We start from the raw sequence: 26,792 nt of genomic DNA on the forward strand, positions 1-26,792 counted from the left end.
CTGACAATCAACACTGATGTACCTCGAGGACGTGTGTTTAGCCGCTGCTCTATTCACCTACAAACACCATATATAAATTTGCCAATGACGCAACTACTGTTGGCAGAATTTCAGATGGCGATGAGGAGATGTAGATGAAACAATAATATTCTTTGCGTATCCACAGGCAGAGAACTGTTTTTAATTGTTATATATTTATTTTATAAGATTAGATTGAAGTAATTTGAGGGCATACACTGATGAAGCAGTTTCCTCATTTTTATTTAAAGACTGATGTTTTTAGTCTCATCAAAATACTTACATTTTAGTTGGAAATTTTCAAAAGATTGCTGGGTACAAATGCTCTGATTTGGGTGTTTTAACTTGCAGTTACTGTGCATGAAGTTGGGAAAAAACAGACTCCTTACATTTTCTTCCAATATCTGTGTAAACATAACGTGCACCAAATCTCATTGTGGTACTAGTCCAAGATGCCAATCGGTGTATATTGTACTCCACATCATGTTTTCTAGTGAGTTATTATTGGGATCTTGCAACCACTTAGACACTAATATGAAGCTCAGAAATCTTTGAGAATTATGCAAAATTTTAGCTTTATACGTACTATTCTAAAGGTGCTGGGTATCATGATAGACTGACACAAGAAGCTCTCTTTGGCCATAAATGTATGACTTATAGTTTAATGGAATAGAGGAACCATCCTTTTGATAGCTCAGAAAAGATCTTGAGTCAGGATGGTGCTTCCTACTAATGGTACGATCTGATCAGAAACAGTGGAATCATCATAATGAAAAGCTGATTATTTTGAATATGACTTACTTTTTATTTTACTTCTCTCCTGTAGAAGTAGCCCCAATTCTAGCATATAAATGCAGTTATCATCCAAATCATTAGTGATCATCAGGTAGTTAAATATTAGAATTTGGAGTAAATATTTTCAATAGTTTTCCAGTTGTCCAGTCTGTAAATCAAAACAGTTCAAGAATACAAACAACTTCATTATAATAAATATTTCAATTAAATTGGACTGTTGCAGGAATTGGACATTTCCTCTCAGAGAACAATTCAGAACTTGAAATCAAAATTTCACTTTTGTTTGAATGAAGGACCCCGAAGAAAGGTCTCAGCCCAAAATGTCGACTGTTTATATATTTCTATAGATGCTGTCTGACTTGCTGAGTCCCTCCACCATTTTGTGTATTTTTCTAGGTTGCTTGCATCTGCAGAATTTCATGTGCTTACACATTCCTATGTCTCTTTTGCTAGTATCTTTTAACGTCCAAGCTTTCCACCAGTCTTAACTGTTGTTTTATGCCTTAGTTGTATCACATTACTTAAATTAATTGTTATATAAAATGCCTTGACTGTATGCCTCAATTGTTCTTTTTTGGGACAAAGGAAATCAGTGCATATGGTCTGCGTCTGAGTGTGTGAGACATACATGTATCGTAAGATATAACTCTTAATGGTCAATATCTGAAAAAGGTCATAAATGGGGCGAGGGAGCCAGAAAACCTCCCTTCCCTGGTGTAGTTAACAGCCTTTATTAATTTTACATTGACTGTGAGTGGGACCGATTGCAGGAAATGTGTGTACTTGGCTCTTTGGCCTTGGGCTCCACCATTACTAGATGAGAAACCACAAAAAAAAAACAAAGAATGGTGCAAAAGAACAAGGAAATGGGTACTTGCGTGTCTGTGTTTCCTCAGTCATTTTCTTTATGCTGCAATTGATGAAATCAGTCTATTTCTAATACTTAAACTGAGTGGATAAATTTCATAATTAATAGCATATATTATTTAAAATCCTACCTCTGAAGAAATGTATGTAAAAAGATTGCTAACATTTCCTTCTTGGCATTAAAATCTATTCTTCTTTTACATCAGTGAAATCTCATGGGTGTTGTTTGCAAACTAACAGCTCTGCATATATATGTTATTGTTGGCCTCATGCACAAATTTTACTTTATTAGAAACAATTCTTTGATTTGATAGTTGTATGATAATATTTAGCATGAAGTAATGCAAGTAAAAAAAATCACAAAAAAACAAGAAAAACTGAAAATACTGGAAATCTGAAGTAAAAACTGAAAATGCTACACATCTCACTAGGTCAGGCAGCACCCCTGAAAAGCAAAAGGAATTAATGTCTCAAGCTTGAAACCCTTCATTAGAATCATTTGTTGGACAAAGGACTTTGGACTTCAACTCTGCTTCCATTTCTCCTTCCAAAGCAAATCCATGTAATGATTGCTACAAGTGGAACGCTGATTGTTGGCAAAGCATCCATTTATGCTTAGTATTCACGCACCATGGTTTATAATGTGTAACTCAAGAGTTTCTACACATAAAGTAAAAAACACTGGTATGAATTGGCATGAATAGAATGTTAGAGTAATAAAGATGTTTTTTTCTTAAGCCTGCATTCGGTCAACATCCAATTGGCATTGCTGTTCCTTTGTATTGCAGAAAGTACTGTGAAATACTCAATGGGTCAACATCATGTGGACTGACCTGTTAGATGTTGCAGTATTTTCCATTTTTATATTTCATTTTCAGCATCAGCTTTTTAAAGAAATTTGATGGGAAAATACTGATTTTGATGGCCTAAAAATTTGTTTACGCCACCTGGCAGCAAATGAAGCAACTTTTTTTTTGCTGCTTTAGATCCAGCAGATTACCTTTCGGATTAGAAAAAGATGAAAATGCTATCAATAAGCTAAGGCTGACTTTAACTTAAACAAGATTACACTTGTGTAATTTTTGAGTCACACAATGAGAACAACTAGAGTTTAGTGCATTTCATGTAGTGTTCAAACATCAGAAGAGCTATTTACTCTCTCTCAACCTTCATAATGCATTCCTTTTCTCATGGCCATAACTTTGCATAGCAACTTGCAGATTTTTGTTATGCATTAGTTTTTTTTATCTGAAGTTCCAACATATACAGTATAGTTAATTTTAAAATATTATTTGCATCATAGCTTTACTATAAATTAATATATCCTTAGAATCAAGTTTCATGCTGTGTTAGCAATACAAAAGCTTAAGCTCTGAAAGAATACACATACCCAAATATTATCAGGTTGTGTGTGATGTTCTCACATTTTGCTTCATCTTTTTTTAATTATTGTTCTAGGTCAATATGTTGATGATGCAGGAAATTGCCACAACTGTCATCCCAATTGTGTTAAATGCATTGGCCCAAGCAAAGATGAGTGTATTAGCTGTCCTTTTCCAAGGTGAGTTCTTTTAACACTCTCCTTGTTTCTATGCATTTTATTTGGGGGTTGCCCCTCTGCAGCCAATTCTAAAGCAAAACAACTCAGAAGTTACAAATGGAATTTCTATCGCCCAGTAGCACTCACATCAACAGTGATGAAATGCTTTGAGAGGTTGGTCATGACTAGACTGAACTCCTGCCCCAGCAAGGACCTGGGCCCATTGCTGTTTGCCTACCGCCATAATAGGTCAATGGCAGACATGATATCAATGGCTCTCCACACAGCTTTAGACCACTTGGACAGCACAAACACCTATGTCAGGGTGCTGTTCATCAGCATTTAACACCATCATTCCCACAATCCTGATTGAGAAGTTGCAGAACTTGGGCCTCTGTACCTCCCTCTGCAATTGGATACTCAATTTTCTAACTGGAAGACCACAATCTGTGCAGATTGCTGATAATATCTCCTCCTCGCTGACGATCAGCACTGGTGCACCTCAGGGGTGTGTGCTTAGCCCACTGCTCTACTCTCTATATACACATGACTGTGAGGCTAGGCATAGCTCAAATACCATCTATAAATTTGCTGATACAACCATTGTTGGTAGAATCTCAGGTGCCGACAAGGGGGCGTACAGGAGTGAGATATGCCAACTAGTGGAGTGGTGCCACAGCAACAACCTGGCACTCTACGTCAGTAAGACAAAAGAGCTGATTGTGGACTTCAGGAAGGGTAAGACGAAGGAACACATACTAATCCTCATAGAGGGATCAGAAGTGGAGAGAGTGAGCAGCTTTAAATTCCTGGGTGTCAAGATCTCTAAGGACCTAACCTGGTCCCAACATATCAATATAGTTATAGAGAACGCAAGACAGTGGCTATACTTCATTAGGAGTTTGAAGAGATTTGGCATGTCAACAAATACACTCAAAAACTTCTATAGTTGTACTGTGGAGAGCATTCTGACAGTCTGCATCACTGTCTGGTATGGAAGGAGCTGCTTCACAGGACCAAAAGAAGCTGCAGAGGGTTGTAAATCTAGTCAGCTCCATCTTGGGTACTAACCTATAAAGTACCCAGGACATCTCTAGGGAGTGATGTCTCAGAAAGACCATTATTAAGGACCTCTAGCACCCAGAGCTTGCCCTCTTCTCACTGTTACCATCATTTAGGAGATACAGAAGCCTGAAGTCACACACTCAGCGATTCAGGAACAGCTTCTTCCCCTCTGCCATCTGATTCCTAAATGGATATTGAATCTTTGGACACTACCTCACCTTTTTTTAAATATGCAGTATTTCTGTTTTTTCACATTTTTAAAAATTTGTTCAATATACATAATTGATTTACTTATTTATTATTATTATTTTGTTTTATTTATGATTATTAGTATTTTTTCTCTGCTAGATTATGTATTCCATTGAACTGCTGTTGCTAAGTTAACAAATTTCATGTCACATGCTAGTGATAGTAAATCTGATTCTGATTCTGGAAACAAGAAACAGGCAGGATTTATAAGGAGGAAAACTGAGTTGATAGGTGGCATTGTTGGCCTTTTAATCAAACTGTAAATTGTTAAAGATTTAACTGTTTATAAGCGGTTTGGAGATTGGGAAACTGGTGAGAATGGGGAAAGGGAAAAATGAAAAGAAAGATTTGTGAAAGGGTAGAGAACAGGAATGAATAAACAGCAAAAGAGTGATGATGGTAGAAGGTTTTAAATGACCTCACGGAATGAAGATGTGCTATTTCCCAAGCTTATATTGAGGTTCAAAGAGATAGTATGTCAGACTGAGAAGGAAACTTAAAGTGGTATGCTGTCTAAATGACAAGGCCACCCTTTCTAATCGAATAGAATAATTTACAAGGGCATCACGAGATGTATATTTGATGTTCCAAATGTATAAAGTTTCCATCATAACAGCATTAGCAGTTCCAGCAATGCTATTACAGTGCCAATGACCCAGGTTCAGTTCCACCGTGTCTGTAAGGAGGATATATATTCTCCCAGTGTCCATGTGGGTTTTATCCGGGTGCTCCAGTTTCCTTCCATATTCCAAAAATGAAATAAATAATTGTGTTGAAAATATAAATCAATCATTGTTGTACAACAAAAGAATATTTGAGGTCTTTTGATGTAAGGGAGATAGGAGGCAAAAGATTGGTTGCTGCATCTTTTAAGTTGTTTGTTTATCTATGGAATGTTGGCTTTGCTGTAGGACAGCATTTAATGCCCAACCCTAAATGTCCTTGGGAATGGTGCTGAGCTTGACCTACTCCAGTTCATGAAGTGCACAGTGTCCTTGGATGGAGGACAGTCGTTGTGTGTGGCTGGGTGGGTGGATGGGAGGAAAGGGGCTTGTTTTGCTGTTTTTATTTTGTTACTTTTGGTGTTTTCTGTAGTGTTCTGTGTTCTGCTGAGCATTGTGGGCATGCAGAATGTGATGCGACACCCGTGGGCTGTCCCCAGCACAGCCTTAGTTTGGATTGGTTGTTAATGCAAATGAAATATTTCACTGTATATTTTGATGTACATTTGACAACTTAATCTGAATCTGTGTTCTAGTATTTGGACTGATATGGAATTTGTGTTTTGGAAAAAGTGCCCATGAATATGAATAAGGATAACATGAAGAGAATGCTGAGTTCATACTACTGAAAGTCATAATAGAAGAAGATATGTTTGATGATGTTATTACACTGGCTACAGTAAAACTGACAGAGTGATGCATTGAACGTGAAAGATTGGGTCTCAGTTCATGTTTGAATTTTGCGTCTTAGATGGAGTGTTAGGAGTAAATTATAACTTACGAGAAATTAAGCAAATATTGTTAGAGGCAAGGGGAAATCCTGACTTCAGGAGAAGGGAATACATATTGAATATACAGTACTTGTATGGAATCTGGTGGAAGTGATGAATTAGCAATGTAGTCAGGAACTGATTCCTATCCAATAAAATAAGGGAACAAAGACAAGGTATAGTCGTAAGCAACATTAGGCTCTTAAGAAACATGGATTACATAGTGGTGAAGGAGAAGTGGAAGTTTAATTGATGCTCTAGTTTAGATTGAGAACTGGCAGTGATGAAAATTAGCATTCATTGAAGAAGATGGGTACAGAGGCTGAGTAAGATGGATTTGTAAAAGAAAACTTATAAATTAAATGTGAACTCAATCCAAGTGAAATGGTTTTACTCAGCCTCTGTACTCATGCCCATTTGTAAGTTAATTGGGTTGCCTTCAGATTGTGGTGTTTGCTATTTGAAACACTTTCCGAAACAGAATGCATGCCAGGAGAGTTAGCAGTTTCCACTCATCATTCTGCCGTCAATAATGTCTGAAAGCCCAGGAACCTCTCTGAGTGATGACTGAGGATGTGTCCTTACAGGCTGTAGGTCAAGAGAGAGGCAATTGTACAATTATGTCATGAATTGCAGAGGCATAATCAGTCTCTTTTCAGTATTTTTTATTAATTTCTACATAGAAGAATACAGAGTTCAAGAAAATACATATTATAAAACAAAAGAAAGATATAATACCAAATACATTATATTTGCATCACATTAACAAACTCCTTACCCTATATTCATATAGATTAGATTGATTCATATGTTGCGATATGAATAATTTATATATATATATATATATATATGTGTGTGTGTGTGTGTGTGTGTGTGTGTGTGTGTGCGTGCATATATATAAAAAATCTAACCTCACTACCAAAGCCAAAGATCTTTGGTAAAGAAAAAATGGGGAAAAAACCTTATCAGATAGTGAAATATGCTATTAATCAGCGTCTATAATGGGATATCAAGGTTTTGAAAATAATTCAAAAACTGTCCCCACAAATTTTGAAAATCTTGGTTAGATTCAGAAATTGAACAATGAATCCTTTCCAAGTTCAAGCATGCCATAACATCCCGTAAGCACTGAGCATGATTAGGCGGAGTAGCGTCCTTCCATTTAAGCCAGAGCGCCCTCCTAGCCATAAGCCAGAATGTGCAGGTCAGGTGTCTTCAAAATGATATTGCTCCCTCCAACAATACCAAATAAGGCGGTAAAAGGACTAGGCTTAAAATTTACTCTAAAAAGTACAGAAAAAGTTTGGAATACTTCCTTCCAATATTTTTCAAGACTTGGGCATGTTCAAAACATATGAATGAATGAAGCTTCTCCATTGTTACACCTATCACAGTAGGGAGATATATCCATATAAAAACGAGATAGCTTATCCTTGGTCGTATAAGCCCTATGGACTATTTTAAATTGTAGGAGGGAATGATGGGCACATAACGATAAAGTATTAACCAGTTTAAAAATTTCATTTCAAGTTTCTTCAGAAGTTGAAGTCTGTAAATCTTGTTCCCAAAGATTTTTGATTTTGTCGAAAGAATCATTTCTCATTCCCATCAACATATCATAAATATTGGACATTTAACCATTATAAAAAGGTTTCAAATTAAGAATTTCATCTAGTTAGTTCTTATCGGGACTTTTGGGAAATGTATTTAATTGAGATCGCAGAAAGTCTCTAATTTATAAATATCAAAAAAAGTGGGTTTTTGGTAAACTATATTTAGTTGACAGTTGTTTGGATGAAGAAAGACTTCCTCCAACAAGCAGATCCTGGAAACATTTAATACCCAATCTATCCCATTGTTTAAAAACTACATCAGTCATAGAGGGCTTAAAAAATAATTAAGAAAAATGGGACTAGAAAGGGAAAATTTCAATAAACCAAAGTATTTTCTAAATTATATCCAGATCCTCAAGGTATATTTAACTACCACATTTTCAATTATTTTACTTAAAGATAAAGGAAATGAAGATTCCAAAAGAGAGATAATAGAAAATTTATTAACAGAGTTAGCTTCTAAAAAAACCCACCCCGGACAGTCCTCATGATTAATATAACCAAAATGTAAAATTCTGTATATTAACTGCCCAATAATAAAACCTAAAATTTGGTAGATTTTTAACTTTCTGGAGATGAACTTTATTCAGTCAAGGATGCTTTATTTTTCCATATATAAGAGGATAAAAATAGAGTCAAGAGAATCAAAAAAGGATTCAGGAATAAAGACGGGTAAGGCCTGGAAGAGGTATATAATAATCAGTCAACAGAGAACTATGGACTGTGCTAAAATGGGAATCACAGCCTTCAACACCTTCAGTTCGTGTTTGAACTTGTACTTAGATTAAAAAATGGAAATGTGTTAATAGTTAAATGCACAGCCTCAATTCAATGGTGTTAAACTTCCAACTGAACCAAGAAGGGCTTCAGCATCAAAAATCTTATATTAAGCCACCTCAGAATCTCCAACATAGACTTCTAGGTACTTGTAGCTTTCTAATGCTGGCAAGCATCAACAAGAGAAATGGAGAGAGTTGGGTTGGACTGATTCACTGGCACAGTTGTAAGATGTTCTTGGCACGTTGGAAATGAATGTTAGCATACTATTGCAAAACACATATGATTTAAGAGTTTTCACCCTGGCATGTTTTTGGAACGACTCTGAGTCTGTGAGTGTTTGCGTGTCAAAGAGATGAAACATATTAAGGACAGGATGATACTAGCCCAGCACTTGGGGAAGGCTTGCAACATCAACTGCTACTAATCTTCTTTGCTTAGCAATATGTTCCAAAATATCTCTAACCCCTTCTCAGTAGGTGTAACTAGTAAAGTATCATAAATTGGAGGATCTCAAATAGTGATAATGAGGTGCCCAACCTTTACAGTTCATTCTATGAGATAGTAGCCTTCCACGCTATGATTGGAATCTGATGATTGGTTGTGTAAATTGTTTTTAAGATGCTGAGATTTCTAGAATCAAATTGATGTGATAAATGTCGGGGTAAGGGTGAAGAGCTCCAAGATTATCTATAGACCTGTTAAACATAGTTTTGGTAACATAACTCTTAAGTCAGACTCACTCTCAGTCAGAAACCTTGGCTCTCAATCCTTACTGGCTGTTTCTACTGAGAAATACCTCATACGATACCTTGCTGCTCACTGCTGCATTGCAGAAGTCAAGAATATCTCTGCTGACAAAATGAGAAATTACAATAGTTGAGAAGATTTTTGCATTCACATGTGGAAAGGCTCCCAACAGTTTTGACATTCATAGAGGGCACCCAAACATTTCCATCTGACCATCATGGTCCATCCATCAACGCCAGTCTCTGTTTCACTCATTCCTCTTACTTCTATATAATCATCATCATTCCTCTGCAGATTGTTTTAATGCACAGTCTTAACACGAAGTGTCAACCTGCCTGCTTCCATGGATGCTGTGTGACCCATTGAGTTCCTCTGGCAGTTTGTTTTTTGCTCTAAATACCAGCATTTACAGTCTCGGCCCATCGTGTCTGCTCCACCATTTCACAATAGAAGATTAACTGGTTGTATCATGGCCTGATATAGAAACACCAATGTCATGCCATGTAAAAGCCTGCAAAAAGGAGTGGATACAGCCCAGTCCATCATGAGTAAAGCCCTCACCTCCACTGAGCTTATCTGCATAGAGAGCTGTCACAGGAAAGTAGCATCCATCATCAAGGACACCCCCCCCACTCACCCACCATCCAGGCCATGCTCTCCTCTCACTGCTGCCATCAGAGAGAATGTACACAATGCTCAGGACCCACACTACCAGGTTCAGGAACAGTCATTACCACTCAACCATCAGGATCTTGAACCAAAGGAAAGAACTTCATGCAACTTTGCTCACCCCATCACTGAACTGTTCTCAGAACCTACTCTATGGACTCACTTTCAAGGACTTTTCATCTCATGTTCTCTATATTTATTACTTATTTATTATTACTATTATTATTATTTTATTATTATTATTGTTTTTTTTCACACATTGACTGTCCACCCTGTAGCATGCTATCTTTCATCGATTTTGTTGTTCATTTAATATCTCATTAATATCTGATAATATTGTAAATATATTATTTGATTAAGTATTCTTTGTTGTTTACATGGGGCTTTGCAGATTATATGTAAAAGTATGTGAATGACATATGTCATCATGCCACCGCATCATACGTGCAAGCCACACTTAAAAGTAAAAATCAAAGTTAGACTTGCATTCTCAGCCTCATGTACCCTTTCAATTAGTTTTTATGTTTCAGTGTTCAAAACATATCAAGGAAGTTTTAAACAAACCCAAAATGACTGCCCACCTGTTGAAGTGCAGCAAACAGTTTGGGTTTTTTTTAAAAAAAGCAACGTAACATGTGCTTCTTCATAAGGGGTCTGAGATATTAGGTTTAAAAAAATACAAAACAGATTAAAATCATGGGTTCATAAACATGAGTACTGGGTGATAATAATAAATTTTAAAATAAGCAGAAATGAATGGCTGTATCAGAGAGATAGACACATTCGATTGCATTAGAGATATGTATACTGAGTGAATTGAGCAGTATTTTAAAGCAAATGCAATAGCCAATGAGAAGCAAGTACCAGTTTTGCTGAGTGCATTGGGTGGAAAGGCATATAATTTGCTAAAAGGTTTGACTGCTCCAACCAAACCAGCTGAAATGAGCTTTACTGATATTGTGGAAGTAATACAGGAACATTTAGAACTGAGTCCATTGTTGATTGCAGAATACTTAAGCGGAATCAGAAGGAAGGAGCATCCATTTTATCATGTGGCTGAATTAAAGAGATTGCCTTGAGCATGGTCAGTGCAGTGAAAGGCTTAATGATGCACTTAGAGATCATTCAGTTTAAGGAATCTTACAAGAAGGCATTCAAAAACAGCTCCTAACTGAAACACCATAAGACAAAGGAGCAGAAGTCGGCCATTCGGCCCATCAAGTCTGCTCCGCCATTTCATCATGAGCAGATCCAATCTCCCCTTTAGTCCCATTCCCCCACCTTCTCACCATAACCTTTGATGCCCTGACTACTCAGATACCTATCAATTTCTGCCTTAAATACACCCAATGACTTGGCCTCCACTGCCGCCCGTGGAAACAAGTTCCATAGATTCACCACCCTCTGGCTAAAAAAATTTTTTCGCATCTCTGTTCTGAATGGGCGCCCTGCAACCCTCAAGTCATGTCCTCTCGTACTAGACTCCCCCACCATGGGAAACAACTTTGCCACATCCACTCTGTCCATGCCTTTCAACATTCGAAATGTTTCTATGAGGTTCCCCCCTCATTCTTCTAAACTCCAAGGAGTACAGTCCAAGAGCGGTCAAACGTTCCTCATATATTAACCCTCTCATTCCCGGAATCATTCAAGTGAATCTTCTCTGAGCCTTTTCCAATGTCAGCACACCCTTTCTTAAATAAGGAGCCCAAAACTGCACACAGTATTCCAAGTGAGGTCTTATAGAGCCTCAACATCACATCCCTGCTCCTATACTCTATTCCTCTAGAAATGAATGCCAAGATTGCATTCGCCTTCTTCACTACCCACTCAACCTGGAGGTTAACCTTAAGGGTATCCTGCACGAGGACTCCCAAGCCCCGTTGCATCTCAGAACTTTGAATTCTCTTCCCATTTAAATAATAGTCTGCCCATTTATTTCTTCTACCAAAGTGCATGACCGTACACTTTCCGACATTGTAATTCATTTGCCACTTCTTGGCCCATTCCCCCAATCTATCCAAGTCTCTCTGCAGACTCTCTGTTTCCTCAGCATTACCGGCCCTTCCACCTATCTTTGTATCATCAGCAAACTTAGCCACAAAGCCATCTATTCCATAATCCAAATCGTTGATATACAACATAAAAAGAAGCGGCTCCAACACGGACCCCTGTGGAACACCACTGGTAACCGACAGCAAACCAGAATGGGATCCCTTTATTCCCACTCTCTGTTTCCTGCCATTCAACTAATGCTCTATCCACGTATGTAACTTTCCCGTAATTCCATGGGCTCTTATCTTGTTTAGCAACCTCATGTACGGCACCTTGTCAACGGCCTTCTGAAAATCCAAATACACAACATCCACTGCATCTCCCTTGTCTAGTCTACTTGTAATTTCATCAAAAAATTGCACTAGGTTTGCCAGGCAGGATTTTCCTTTAAGGAAACCATGCTGAGTTCTGCCTATCTTGTCATATGCCTCCAGGTACACCGTAACCTCATCCTTGACAATCGACTCCAACAACTTCCCAACCACCGATGTCAAGCTAACAGGTCTATAATTTCCTTTTTGCTTCCTTGCCCCCTTCTTAAATAGCAGAGCAACATTTGCAATCTTCCAGTCCTTCGGAACCAAGCCAGAATCTATTGACTTTTGAAAGATCATTTCTAATGCCTCCGCAATCTCCACTGCTACTTCCTTCAGAACACGAGGGTGCATTGATCTGGTCTGGGAGATATATCTACCCTTAGACTATTCAGCTTCCTGAGTACTTCCTCTGTCATTTACACAACTTACATTTAAAAGAGCAGTTTAAATTGGTGTATCAATGGGAACGGCAGACAGACATAATTGAGTTGCAGGCAGGAATGAAAGTGAATGAAACAAAAGACGGCCTGGCCTAACAAATAGTGCTACCGTTGATGCAGGGATTCACATACACCAGGCCAAAGCAGATTTAAAGATGAAACTTGCAGAAAATGCAACAAAGTAGGACAATACAAAGATCATGCTCAGGCAGACAAAAATAAATGGACTGCACAGGAAAGAAAATAAAGATTAAAAAGTCAAGTTGCAGTTTGAAACAGAGCACTAATCTGCATGCTGTTGATGAAGAATCTGATGATGATGAGAATGACTCAAAACTGGGTAACCTCGAGATTTAGAGTGTGAAAGCTAACAATAGAAAAGCAAAATTGCTTACACCAGAAGTGAATGGCAAATTAATTACAATGGAATTGGAGACTGGCTTGGCTGTTTCAGTCATTCCACAAAATCTGTTTGAACAGCATTTCAAAGATACTGAATTGATGTCTGTAGATATCCAACTAAGAAGTTATGCTGGAGAAAAGATAATTTCTTTTGGGAATGACATTTGTAACAGTGAAATACAACAACCAACAAGCCCCATGGGGCTTGTATGGGAGTAAAAACAGGGGGGTCAGCTTTGTGGGGATGTGAGTGGCTGAGACAACTACAACTTGGTTGAAGATCCCTCCATAATTTGCATGCCAAATCCCCTGCTATTGAATCAACCGGAAATAAATTAAGGAAAATACTAGATGATGCCACAGCAGTGTTCAAGAATGACATTGAAAAACTCAAACATATGTACAAACATATGCCCTTTGTACACACTGCCCATCACTACTACCAATTGGATGGTTCAGTGAGGTCCTCGGATCGGCCCCACCAGGGTTGGCAACGGCTCTGGCGGAGCGCCGAGCAGACGATCAAACTTGACTATCTAGAGGAAGTAAAAGTGTTTTATGGTTCTATCAAAGGTAAAATAGTGTTAAATGAAAATGCCACATCCAAGTTTTGCACAACCCATCCAGTTCCTTATGCCATCTGTGATAAAGTAGCCAGTGATCTAGATTTGCTAGGCTGAATGAGTTCTTTCCAAAGATGAATGGAGTTCATGAGCAATGTCAGTGGTCCCAGTAGCCAAGAAGAATGGATCTATCAGGATCTATGGTGATTATTAGATCACAATCAACCCAGTACTGAAAGTAGATCAATACCTTCTGCCCAGGATAGAGGATATTTTTGCAAACCTTTCTTGAAGGAGTACACTTCAGCGAAGTGGACAGCTAAGGGCTCCCTGCAGATGGGGATGGAAGAAGATTCCAGAATTTTTCTCACTATTAATACCTATAAAGAACTCCTCCGGCAGAAAGCTATGGACCAGGTGCTACAAGTCTCCCCAGGCCCTAAGTGTTACCAGGATGACATCGTTGTATGGATGATAAGGAACATCTCCAAGATCTCAAGAGTTAAAAAGATGAAAAGATTATGGGCTCAGATCATAATGCAACAAGTGTGAATTCTTTAACCAAGCATCGCTTACTGTGGTTATACCACTGATGAACAAGAATTACACAAGTGTGCTGATAAAATTCAAGCAGTATCACAGTTGCTAGCCTTTTTAGGATTGTCAATATGCTCTGTAAGTATAATGGAAACTCAATACAGAAATGTAAAATATCGCCACTTGTGGTTTAATGATTTTTTTTTGTCTTGTAATTAGGATCCTGAACAATGGCCTTTGTGTTACAATCTGCCCACCTGGTAAATTCAAAAATAATGGCAGGTGTCTCCAGTGTCATCACACCTGTAAGGAATGCTGGACCGGTGAACCTAATGACTGCAGATCATGTGATAAAGGTAAGCTAACAGAAACTGTAAAAATGAATGAGTCATCTTTTCACTCTCTTACTGATACTTTTTCACTCATTCTCCCTCTCCTCCTCCCCCACCCTCCCCCTCACTCTCACTCGCTCTCATTCCTGCTCCATCTCTCACACACTGACACACACACCTACACCATTAAGGGCAAAAAATACTGCGTCCTGAGTACACATTCCCACCTTAGATCAAAATTGTCATCTGTGCAAGGTTATTAGTCGTAAATTGGATTTCAGCAACATGGCCAATTAGTGACTTTGATCCTATCAATAAAACCTTTAGGGGTTTGAGTTCTTGAGAAGAATCCATGGGAGCGTAGGCTTATAAAGTTATCTCCCTGGAGTTGGCTTGCTTGGTAATCTTTCTCCAGGGCTGTTTTCTTGTGTGGGTTTTGATGGGTAAGTCACCAGAGAGATGACTCATCTGATATAGGTATCCATGGAAATTCAGCATCTCTATCAAATAATGCTATTAGTTCTATTCGATCTTCATCTTAAAGATTCCTCTAGGTAACTTGACATTGATGAAAAAAATGTTTCTTTTAAAGATTTAAAAAAATTGACCTTGTTCAACACCATGTTTTAAATTTCAGTGCAGTGTGTCAAAGATACAATTAGAAGAAATCCCGATTTCCTTGCGCATTCATAAATTCTCTGTACTCTGCACCTAATGGATCAATATCACTAACAATGAAAATTCTACTCAATTCTTTCATAGAAAACCAGCATTTCAATTTAATGCAAATTTTGGCTCTGTAAATGATAACTCACCTTCATATTTTCTCTTTACTGCTTAGATAAATTTATGATTGATCGTTACCTTTTTGGTGGAGAATGCAGGGAAGATTGCCCTCCAAATCACTACCCAGCAGCTGATAAAACCTGCAAGAAGTGTTCCTCCAACTGTGAAGTATGCATTAGTGATGCAAACTGTGTACGATGTTCCACTGGCTATTACCCCACAAAAGAAGGTTGCCAGAAGTTAGAATGTGGAGATGGTAAGAAACATTTTATGTACAGTATGAAATTAAAACACTACTAAATGACATCTTGAACAATTTTATCAATAGTAATTTCCAAGACAGATTATTTTCTGGAAACTGCTGGAATAGCATAATGTACAAGTAGAATATGAATATTTAAACTGTTTTGGTGTTTCTATGTTAGTAGAGATTTATCCGTATTAAACGCCAAAATACTGAGGGTGGATGCAGTAAAGCAGAAATGCTGGATATACAGACCTCAACAGGTCAGGCAGCATCTGTGTGGATGGAATAAAGTTAATGATTTGGACCAATGACCTCATATTAGACCAGAAAATATTAAGCCTAATATAAGACTGAGGAGAACACAGGTAGATGCAGAGAAAAGAAAAACAAAATGGAATATCACTGAAAAGATGGAGGGAGAAATCCAATGACAAAAGTGATGAAGGAGCCAGAGAAATGACTGGTAAAGACAACTAAAGAAAGCTATGGAGGGGATATAATTAGAAGGAACTATGTATCCATTATCATGTTTATTTTGTGGACCTTTTAAGCATTTAATCTGGAAAATAGATTTGCATGAAAGTACTTGAAAGAATGATGACCAATTTATAACAATGAAAGGTAGTTAGAGAACTTTTTGTCAAAATGGTTGCTAAAAATAATTTGCACAATCTGACAACTCATTTTTTTACAAGAGTAAAAAATGATTTTAAGAAATAAATATAATTAGATCTCCCTTCCGTCATTACAACTACACTCCACTATCCAATTTATATACACACACATGCATAGCTGATGTGCAAAGACTGCAATGGCTATAATGATGCTTTTACTGACTGCCCATTAGCACTGATTGGTAGACATAAATAATACTCGAGCAAATTGAAAGCTTCATTTCGATCAGTATTAAAAATAGGAAGAGTTGAAAAAAGAAATCAGTTTGCATATGTTTACAATTTATAAGCAGTTCTTGCTGACTTAATCCCATCTTCTGAGTTTCAATAGATACATATCACTGTATAGGTGAACTTCTGACCTAATTGCTAATTGCTTTCCCACAGTGTTTAGCAGCACATGTTGTATTGAATGTTCATAAATGAACTCAGCTTTTCCTCTCAGCTTAAGCCAGGCATTAAAATTAACATTTGCATCAAGTAGCTGAAACAGATTTCTAATTGATTTTTCATGGGTTAGACAAGGAAAGTGAACAAATAAACAGTTGACTCATACAAACTGTCTATTTCGGAACTATACAAAAGAGCTACTATGCATATGTGTTTGCTTATCTTACATGTAAAGCCTCATTTAGAACTGCACACAGCCTGCATCTTGCAAATGTATAACTTATTTAGGGGACATAACTCGGTAAAATAATAAGAACATTATTTTCCAAAAGTAAACAAAGATAGTAAGACCAGATAGAAAAGTTGGGTAATTAGTCTTTCTCAGACTTTGCATCTGAATGATGGCATGTACCATTGAAATTTTCATCCATACTTTTGTTGCTTCCAGATATGACTGATTTAAAGATTTCTTGACTATTATTCCTCCATCCACTAGAACAGGGGTTCCCAACCATCTTTATGCCATAGACTTCAACCATTAACCAAAAGATCTGTGGACCCCCTGCTCTATAAACTTTAAACCATGTAAACTTTTGTTTATATCCACCTTGCACAAAGTATCCATTCATTCACTGCCCACTGTGCCTAAGAGAAACAGTTCATTGCCCACCAAAGTATCCAAAAGCCTAAGTTTTAAACTTCTTCATCCCTGCATGACCTCATCTTTTCCAGCCACAGAACTCAATGAGGTGTTAATATGTCTTTGATCCTATGTGTGCAGGCTGATTGCAGTCGAGTTCTCCAATACTCTCACACATCCTCAAACTTTATATTCAATTACAGTAATACATATACACACACACACACACACACACACTCATATTTCAGATTGATAGAAGTGCCAACTCATTCTCTTAGCCTGATTTGAAGGATAGAGCCCTTGGTTGTCACCGAGACGGCATCCTATGGGTAACTGTAAACAGTAAGATTGATAGTACATTCATATCTAATCCTCTTGTTCATTCCACAACCTCTTCTACTTTATAGTTTCCAGATAGTTCTAACGTGCTCTTTTCAATTCCCATTTCCCCATATTGCTATCAAAGCCTGTTGAATTGCTTTTTTTTTGAGTCCCCTGTACGGGTCTCAATAATGAAAGTCAACATGAGACATTTGTATTCACTAGGTCAGATCCTTAAACCGTAATAGGTGATTTAGAGATCGGATTTACGCATAGTGAATCACAAAGTATGAATGGATGGAAATCCGGTCAAGGGAAATGTCAGCCCCGTGGAGCCATAATTGACTTATTTAACAGTGCTTACATTTTTATTTAGCATTGGTGACACAGGTTTCAACACAACATTTGACAACTAAGAGTATATAAAATTACTTCCAAATTGTGTAACCTCATGACATAAACACTGTGAAAATCTCCTTTCATCACACTGAGGAAGTGGCCAATTCTATTAGCATCTTTATTTATCATTGCTTCAGCCTCTCCGATTGCTGTGGAATTTTCACTCTGCTTTCAGCAATAAGTGTATTACTCAGATTTTTCCATCAAATGCACCAAGGGCAGCAAAATCTACTCAATTAGTTAAGAAAACCAGAACTGTAATCATAATTCCCTTCTCTGTACCTAGTTTGCCTGCATTGTATTTTAGAAATGGTGTAAGGTGGCATTTCCAGAATTGAATTCTGCACACTTCCACAACCAATGATAAAATAATGTAGAAAGTGGCTCAATTTAACAAAAGGTCTCTTCAAGTGTTTACAGTCAAATGCCAGGAAAGCCTCGTTTGATTTAATGCTGTGACTCACACTTGCATTAGCACTAAAAGCTGCATTTCCCTCCCATAGGTGAAGTTGCAGATCCCTACAATGAAGAATGTCTGCAGTGTGCAGAAGGATGTGAGAAATGTTTATTAGGTAAGCTGTAACATAGAATGAATGGGAAAATGCCACTTGGCCCAAGTGTTAGCAATGAGGGTTATTGTAGCAGCTTGAACAGAACCTATGAATATTCCTGTCATCTGGCACAAATGCTTAGATATAAAGGTAACATTAGGCAGGAGTATACTGTTATTGCAGTTGGCTATCAAGTTATTTTGTCAAGGAGAATTCTTGACTGATGTTAAGTTGAATGAATATGTTAATAGCCAAAATAAGCAGCTAGTGAATTGTGTTCTGTACCTATTGAGAACATGAGGTAAACTTTCTGAATCCACACAGCTGCTCTTTGTTTATAATTCAGGATTTTTTATGTCAACATTTTTATTATTTTTTTCTCTACTCGGAAACGATAAAAAACGGTTTGCATTGAAATATCTTTTTTCTCATGTAAAAGTATATAAAAGTACAAATAGTTTGGTTTTAAACCAGTTAAGCTTTTAAAGTACATTTTCAAAGAGCATTCCAGTTCCATACACTTTCGGGGATTTTCCTACTACAGGTCCTAGCTGTTGCTGAGGAATTGCTACCTCTGGATATCTGGTTCATCCACATGCAGCAAGAGTGATTGAGTCCATTCCTGTTCTCTCTTGTGGAAGCAACATTCAGCACAGAAGGAAACCATTCAGTCTATTGTGTCCATCCAGAAATTAAATACTTTGTCTAATCTTACGTGCTGCCTTCTAGTCCATAGACCTTAAGATTTCAAGTGCTTACACATACTTATTAAATATTGCGAGGATTTCTACAAGTCAGTCAATGAACTCTTTATCTTGGGGAGGGCATTTATGCTTATGCTTCTAAGTAAATTTATTGCTCTCAGTTAAATATATCATTCAGCATCTTTTATTCCAAAGAAAACAATTCAGATCAGCTTAACTCATGATTAGAACTTCAAAGCTCTAGCAACATCCTGTTGTTGGAAAGATCTCAGATGGTGATGAGGAGGTGTGCAGGAATGAGATAGTTCAGCTGATTGAGTGGAGTAGCAGCAATAACCTCTCACACAATATCAGCAAGGCCAAGTAATTGATTGCGGATTTAAGGAAAGGGAGGTCAGGGGAACACACACCAGTGCTTATTGAGGGGTCAGTGATGGAAAAAGATGAGCTGCTTCAAGTTCTGGGCGTCAACATCTCAGACGATCTATCCAGGACCCAACACATTAAAGCAATCATGAAGAAGTCACGTCAATGGCTATACTTCATTAGGTGTTTGAGAGATTTGGCATGTCACTAAAGAGTTTTTATTGATATACACACTTGGCATTTCTACTATCAAGGACAATGTACGGGGGCCCAAACACCCACTCTACAGTTCAGAAACAGTTTCTTCCCCTGCACAATCAGATTTCTCAACAGTCCATGAAACCATAAACGTTACCTCATTATTCCTTTCATTTTGCTCTATTTATATATTTTATAATTAAAAAGTAATTTTATATTCTTGCATTGTACTGCTGCCACAAAACAACCAACTTCATTTCAGTGATAATAAGCCTGATTCTGATTTTGATCTGCATAAACCTACATTCCATTCTGCTCAATACAATTGTATACTGTTCAGTTCTTACAACACCTTCCAGCTCTGACTTACCTAATACTTTACAGCACAATCTTCTTGCTTTTTTGTTCCATTTCTTGTGCAATAAATGCGATGGTCCCACTTTCCTTATAAACTAGCTTATTGGCATTTCACATCAGAAATCTGTGGTCATACATTCCCGTGGTCACTTTATTAGGCACAGCAGTGGAACCTGGTGTGGTCCTCTGCTGTAGCCCATCCATTTCAAGGTTCAACATGTTTTACGTTCAGAGATGCTCTTCTGCACATCACTGTTGTAGCATGTTGTTAATTGAGTTACTGTTGTCTTCCCGTCAACTTGAACCAATCTGGCTATTTTCCTTTGATTTTTCTCCTTAGCAAGGAATTTTCACCCACGGAACAACCATTCACTGGTAGTTTTCTGGTTTTTGGATCATCCTCTGTACATCCTAGAGACTGGAGATCATCATTTTCAGAGATAGTGAAACCATCCTGTCTGGCACCAACAATCATTCCATGGTCAAAGACACTGCTGTCATATTTCTTCCTTATTCTGATGTTTGGTTGGGACAAACACTGAACCTCTTGGCCATGTCTGCATGCTTTTATGCATTGATTTACTGCCATATAAATGGCAGATAATTGTGAGAAGGTTTACAGATAAAATGTCCACTGTGTAGACCTCAATGTCCCTCTATATTTCTCAGAATATCCCATTTATATTCTCAGAATGTTCCATTTGCTCTTTTAAATGCATTATCCCACCTTTATCCAGATTAAATTCCATTCACCAACTTTGTGCCCACCTAACCATCACCAGAACTTCCTTCCTCATTATCAATTACACAGACAATTTTGATATTAATGGCACCAAAATTAACACTGCTGATCAGATTGTTAGTCATTAAGTGCAGAAGTTCCTGCTGTCACTTTGTTAACAAGTGAAAGTAAATGGGTGGAGTAGTAGTTAGCAATAACAGACAAATGTGTGCATGCTTCCACATGGTATTACATAGGTCATTATTGTTGTCGTAGTTTATTTATTTATTGGGATACAACATGGAATAAGCCCTTAGGCCCCCTTTGAGCCACACTGCTGGATCTAATCCTAATTTAATCACAGGACAATTTACAATGACCAATTAACCTACCAACTGATACCTCTTTGGACTGTGGGAAGATAACAGAGCCCCTGGAGGAAACCCACATGGTCACGGGGAGAACCTACAAACTCCATACGGGCAGCAGCCGGAATTGAACTCGGGTCACTGGTATTGTAAAGCGTTGTGCTAATAACAACACTAACGTGCTGCTTTGAAAAGCTTGGATAGTGTTATGGCTCATTCTGGACCACGACTTTTTAACACCTCTCCTGGATGCTGCAGTGGCCTAAAACTGAAAATGTTGGAAATCCTCAGCATTTCGGGGAGCCTCTGTAGGTTTAAAATTTCAAGTTTCAGAAATGCAAGAAGCTAAATAAAAACACATTTGAAAGTGCAGAAGAAGTCGTAAAAGCAGGTCAGTGAAAGGCCAGAGAGATTGAATGTCAAAAGTGGAGAGAAAGCTGGTTGAAATAGGATGGTACAGTAAATTCATTATAATTTACCATGTTTAGGATAGGTCTTTGTGCCATCATGACAAACTGATCCAAACTATTTAAGGATCTTTTGATTTTTTTGTACATTTGAAATATAAAGAAACCTGTCATCCAACTTGAACACAGCAGATAATGACCTGATAAATTTGTCTGCTGTGTTGTTGGTTGAGAGTCATCGAGCTATATATCCCAGAAACAGACCTTTCAGCCCATCATGTCCAGACTACTCTTTGTACAATGATGTGAATTACATTCATTCACATTATGTCTGCAGCCTTCTTTGGCTTGGGATGGTGTAGGAAATATTGCCAGGGTGCAAGGAGAACTCCTCTGCTCATAAAAATTATATTAGGATCTTTTACACCATGTAAGTGGGCCAACAGAACCCAAGTTTAATTACCCATCATAGATAGAATTATTATTTTAACTCTAAAGAAGAAGGCAAAGAAGAACAACCCTAGACCAAAGACTTAGCACTAGGCTGATTTCCTGTACAATACTGAATGCTTCTAATTGGATGAGGAATTCCATGACACTACTTTGAAAATGAACAAATGTTTCTCCTTGGAATCCTGACTAATACTTCTCCCTTCTTTGGGAAGCAATAAGGATGCTGAAGTAAGTTGAAGTACATCATTGTGGATCTTATTTTGACATGACAAATTTTCTATCCTCATTTCACAAAATAAAGCTGTTCTGGTCAAAAAGCATCAGTCTGCTATATTTATGCCTTCCTCCTCAGTTTAGGTGGGTAGCCCCTATTGCGCTTTCTCTCCTTCCCTTGTGGTATTAGTCTGCTCCTTGGCTAAACATTGATTATGTTCTGAGATTGATCACTTCCACTTCCCAAAGTGACCATCCTTCACATTTTTGAAATGAGAATCAATAGCTTTGTCCTTTCACTTCATGTTTGAACTTCATTTGTTTCAGAAGGCCTTGATGGTAATTGTGTGCCATCTAGTGGAAAATCGCTGCAAATCATTGTTGAATTGTGGCGAGAAATTGTTTTGCTGGAAATTTGTAAGAAAGCACAGGAGACGGTTAGGATTGGAAAAAAAAACCAATGCTTTTTATTTAATTACTGCTTCTAAGTATTCTGAGAGGAGGAATAGTATTCTAGGTGATTGGGTGAAGGGTTGAGAACTGGCTTATCTGAACTAGATGACTAACATTGGCCAATTCCAGACAACACTGGCATTAAAATAGGAGGAACAACCCTCAGTAACTTGAGATAGACAGAACAAGATGTACAAACACGACTCAATAATGCTGCAAAAGTCTCTGCTGAATTTGGATTGCTGATAAATGGCAAAAAGACCAAGGTTATGGTGATAAGCAAAACTGCAATTCAAGCTGACATCCACATCGGAAATGACAAGATCGAACAAGTGTCCTCCTTTATATACCTTGGTGCAGAACTAAATAACACAAACCAATGCAGCAAGGAAGTAAGGCGAAGGCTAGCAATGGTACGCACAAGCACTACCAAACTCTGGAACATCTGGAAAGATAGATCTGTGAGCACTGACACCAGGATACGCCTCCTCAAGAGTCTCATCCGGCCAGTAGCCCTATATGGCTGTGAAACATGGATCCTAAAAGCAGCTGATGAAAAGAAGTCGACAGTGATACTGACGAATCCTCAGGATATCATACATTGAAAGGAGATCCAACAATTTCATCCTAGAAAAGATCGGCAAGAAACCAATACTTCTGGAAACCATTATCCAAAGGAAACTTTGCTATTTTGGACACATCTCAAGAACTGATGACACACTGTGCTTGAAGGCACTGTAGAAGGAAGCTGCTCTCGAGGCAGACAGAGGGCAACCTGGATCGACAACATGAAGAAGTGAACCAGCCTCACTGCCAGAGATGCAAGAGGTTTGATTGCCGACAGATCGCAGTGGAAGAAAGTGGTCGCCGAGTCTCTGGCAGAGTATGGCACATGATGATGACGATGATGATGATGAGCATTGGGCTACATATAAAAAATTTAAGAAAGACTCTGTGTTGCTGCAGATTGTAAGATGAGCATTAACGTATGTGAAATGGAATTAGATGGTGGTTAATATTAACTGTCAGTTTGTTATATATTTTAATCATTTACGGTGCAGTGATTTGAACCATACAGTTGTATGAATGAAAGAGTCCAAGAACAGAGGAAGCTGTGGGTTAGTATGTATTTTCCTTGTTTGTAACATTCTTTTCCCTAAGTGGCTCAGGAGGTATTTTGTCAAGGAGTTCAGAGAAGATGTGCTTTGTTGAATTAAATAGGATTTCTCTGAACATGTAGCGTAGTGAATGAATCCTTACTGGTTCAGGAATTCTGCTGCTGAGTAAATGATGACAAGGCACTAAATCTTCAGGGTTGCAGAACTTTTCCAGTGAGGAGCCAGCCAGTTTGCTGAGAGAGCTGCTCTGTGTCTTGACATTCACCAATGCCTTGTTTAAGCATTTGTTCAATGATAATGCTAAGGAAAACTGTCGAAATCTCTGCCTTCTTATTACAAATTTAATTCCCATCAAGTTCTGACAAAGTGGAGAGGAAATGAATGTAATCTACTTTAATGAGTTTGAAACTGAGCAAGGGTGTCTTTCTATCTTTCTTCTCATAATCTAGAAAGATGTTTTCACTCTGACATCTTAATGGTCTGAGGGAAAATGAATTTTCAAGTGTTTACTGATCTGTGGTCCAATAAATTAAGTTACTTTCAATGAAATTAATCACGTTCAGCCATTTTAGCAATGCAAACAGTCTGCTGAAGGAACTCAGCAAATCAAGGTGCGTGTGTGTGTGTGGGGGGGGAGGGTTGGAGGGAGGGGGATTGGAATGAGAAGAAGAGGGAAGGACATAGATGATGTTTCATTCCAAGCCCTACATCCAGCAAACTGTTTGTTACTCCATATTCCAGCATCTACAATCTTTACTGTCTCCAAGCATCTTGAAATTTTGAAAAAGGTTTATTCCATTCCCCCCACCCCACAATGAAAAAAAAGATCAGAGGTGTTCTACTACCTAGCTGATTTTGCACATTACCTGTAATCAGTCATATGCCTCAGCCTCAGGAGGGTTGGGAGTCATGATGGAGAAGGTATCTCGGAACAAAAGTTCATATGTACCCTTTATGACTTTAAGATTTTAGTAACTCCAAATTTTCCTTATGAAGTCAACCATAGGAGTTGATAAGAAAATGGGAACTGAATAGTTTCCCTTTCAACTATATGGCATAAAAGTAGTGGTAGTTATTAATTGAAGCCGAGACCAAGGTAGAAGTGTTCACGTTGCGACCCTGTTTCAACCAATTCTACCACTACCACGTGCAAAAATGTGTCCACTTCTGGCTGGGCCATGTGTAGACTGTCTGTGGACATGAATCGAAGCCTGCCCTATCTTTACACATTACAGTTTTGGAATTGGAACTGGTTAATATTGTCACAGGTACTGAGATACAGTAAAAGGCATATCTCGCTTACTGTTCACACAGATCAAATACTTACACAGAGCACTGAGACAGAACAATGTAAAACAGTAACAGTGCAGAATCAAAGGTATCAGCTACATAGTGCAGTGCAGGTAAGCGATAAGATGCAAGATCATTACAAGGTAGATTGTAAAGTCAAGAGTCTATCTCATCATACTAATAGTGGGATAGAAGCTGTCTTTGAGCCTTGTAGTATGTGCCTACAGCTCTTTGTATCTTCTGTCCAGTGAAGGAGGGGAGAAGAGACAACGTCCAGGATGGCTGGGGTCCTTGATGATGCTGGCTGCTTTACTGAGGCAGTGAGAGCATAGAGAGTGTCTATCGAAAAGAGGCTGGTTTCCGTGAGGTGCTGAGCTCTGTCCTTCACTCCCTGCAGTTTATTGCAGAGCAGTTGCCATGCCAAGCTATTAGGCATCCAGAAGGCATGCTTTCTGTGGTGCATGGGGTGGGGTTGCTGAAATAGCCGTAAATAGCATGCTTGGCCACAAAAAATCCATGAACACGATCAAATCCTCATTTTCTTTAGGATTGTCTGGATGCTTATAAAGTTCTTCATAAACTTCCAAACAGTTCTGTGATGCAGAACTAAATGGAAGTAACCAATTAAAAAAGCTGTTGGTTAATTTCGGAATTCTATGGGTGGTCCAGTAAAGTTGATAGAAATTGCGTGTCATTCACAGGCAATGGTTATATATTACAAATGATATGAATGATAATTTGGCTGTCTTGATGGGCAGTAGAATAATGCCTAATGGAAACCTAATTGATTGGATGTCATGTTAAAAGCTGGAAAAATACTCAATGCTCCAACAGTTGTTATTCAATGTCAGTAATATTCACTTGCGTTTCAATCCAAATTCTTAAATATCAAATACTATCTATTTAGACTGTCAAGGCTTGAATTTTCACAAACTACTGACCATCTTCCCTGTAATGATGATTAGAGCAATCACAATTTACCATCAGAGTTACAGTTGAAATTTTAACACCTTTGCCTCATTGGAAGGAGGTTATCAAAACTGATAAAGATCTAAATTTGGGCAATCTAATCAAAGCCATATATCGATCTATCACATTTTTAGAGTGAGCTAATGGTGTGTTGTGCCCCTTTTTTCAGAGATGAAGTTTATCATAATATTTAAATCACACACCCAAAATGTAGCTAGAAGACAAATTTAAGGCTTACTCCAATTATAAAGATTTCTTAGGCCGCAGTAAACCTAACACTTGGCTATAGATGAGAGCAGACTAATCGAGTATATGGCTTGTAAGTCAGGAATACCAATTCTTCCACCAATGTCACAAGTAAACTTTATTGCTAATAAATTTTGGCTTGTAATGCCCATGTGAAATAATTGACAACTCAGTCAACTGGACAGTACAGTGAAGAAGGAAAGAGAATCAAAGAGCTGTATCTGCTGGAAATTTGAAATATAAACAGAAAATTCTGGAAACTCTGGTCCTTGAAACATTAACTCTGTTTTACTTCCCACAGGTGCTGGTTAACAAGCCATCTACTTCAAAATTTACTAATGAGGACTTTATATAGAATAGGCCCTAAAGGCCAGAGTTCCGACAGAAAAAATAGTAAAATTAAAGGTGGATCTGGTGTTTAAATCTATTCCATGCAAATA

The 26,792-nt window shown here is 38.0% G+C and overlaps 1 protein-coding gene across 1 annotated transcript in view; it reads left to right on the forward strand.

Annotated features, from left to right (window-relative positions):
• Positions 1–26,792, forward strand: part of pcsk5b (proprotein convertase subtilisin/kexin type 5b) — a 319,262-nt gene that overhangs the window by 259,406 nt on the left and 33,064 nt on the right. The window contains exons 21-24 of the mRNA XM_059969732.1: positions 3,139–3,241; positions 14,369–14,505; positions 15,323–15,523; positions 18,442–18,510. Of these exons, the coding sequence (XP_059825715.1) occupies positions 3,139–3,241; positions 14,369–14,505; positions 15,323–15,523; positions 18,442–18,510 (510 nt within the window). The remainder of the gene's footprint in view (positions 1–3,138; positions 3,242–14,368; positions 14,506–15,322; positions 15,524–18,441; positions 18,511–26,792) is intronic.

The sequence above is a fragment of the Hypanus sabinus genome, chromosome 5 (genome assembly GCF_030144855.1).
Source record: "Hypanus sabinus isolate sHypSab1 chromosome 5, sHypSab1.hap1, whole genome shotgun sequence".
NCBI lineage: Eukaryota > Metazoa > Chordata > Chondrichthyes > Myliobatiformes > Dasyatidae > Hypanus > Hypanus sabinus.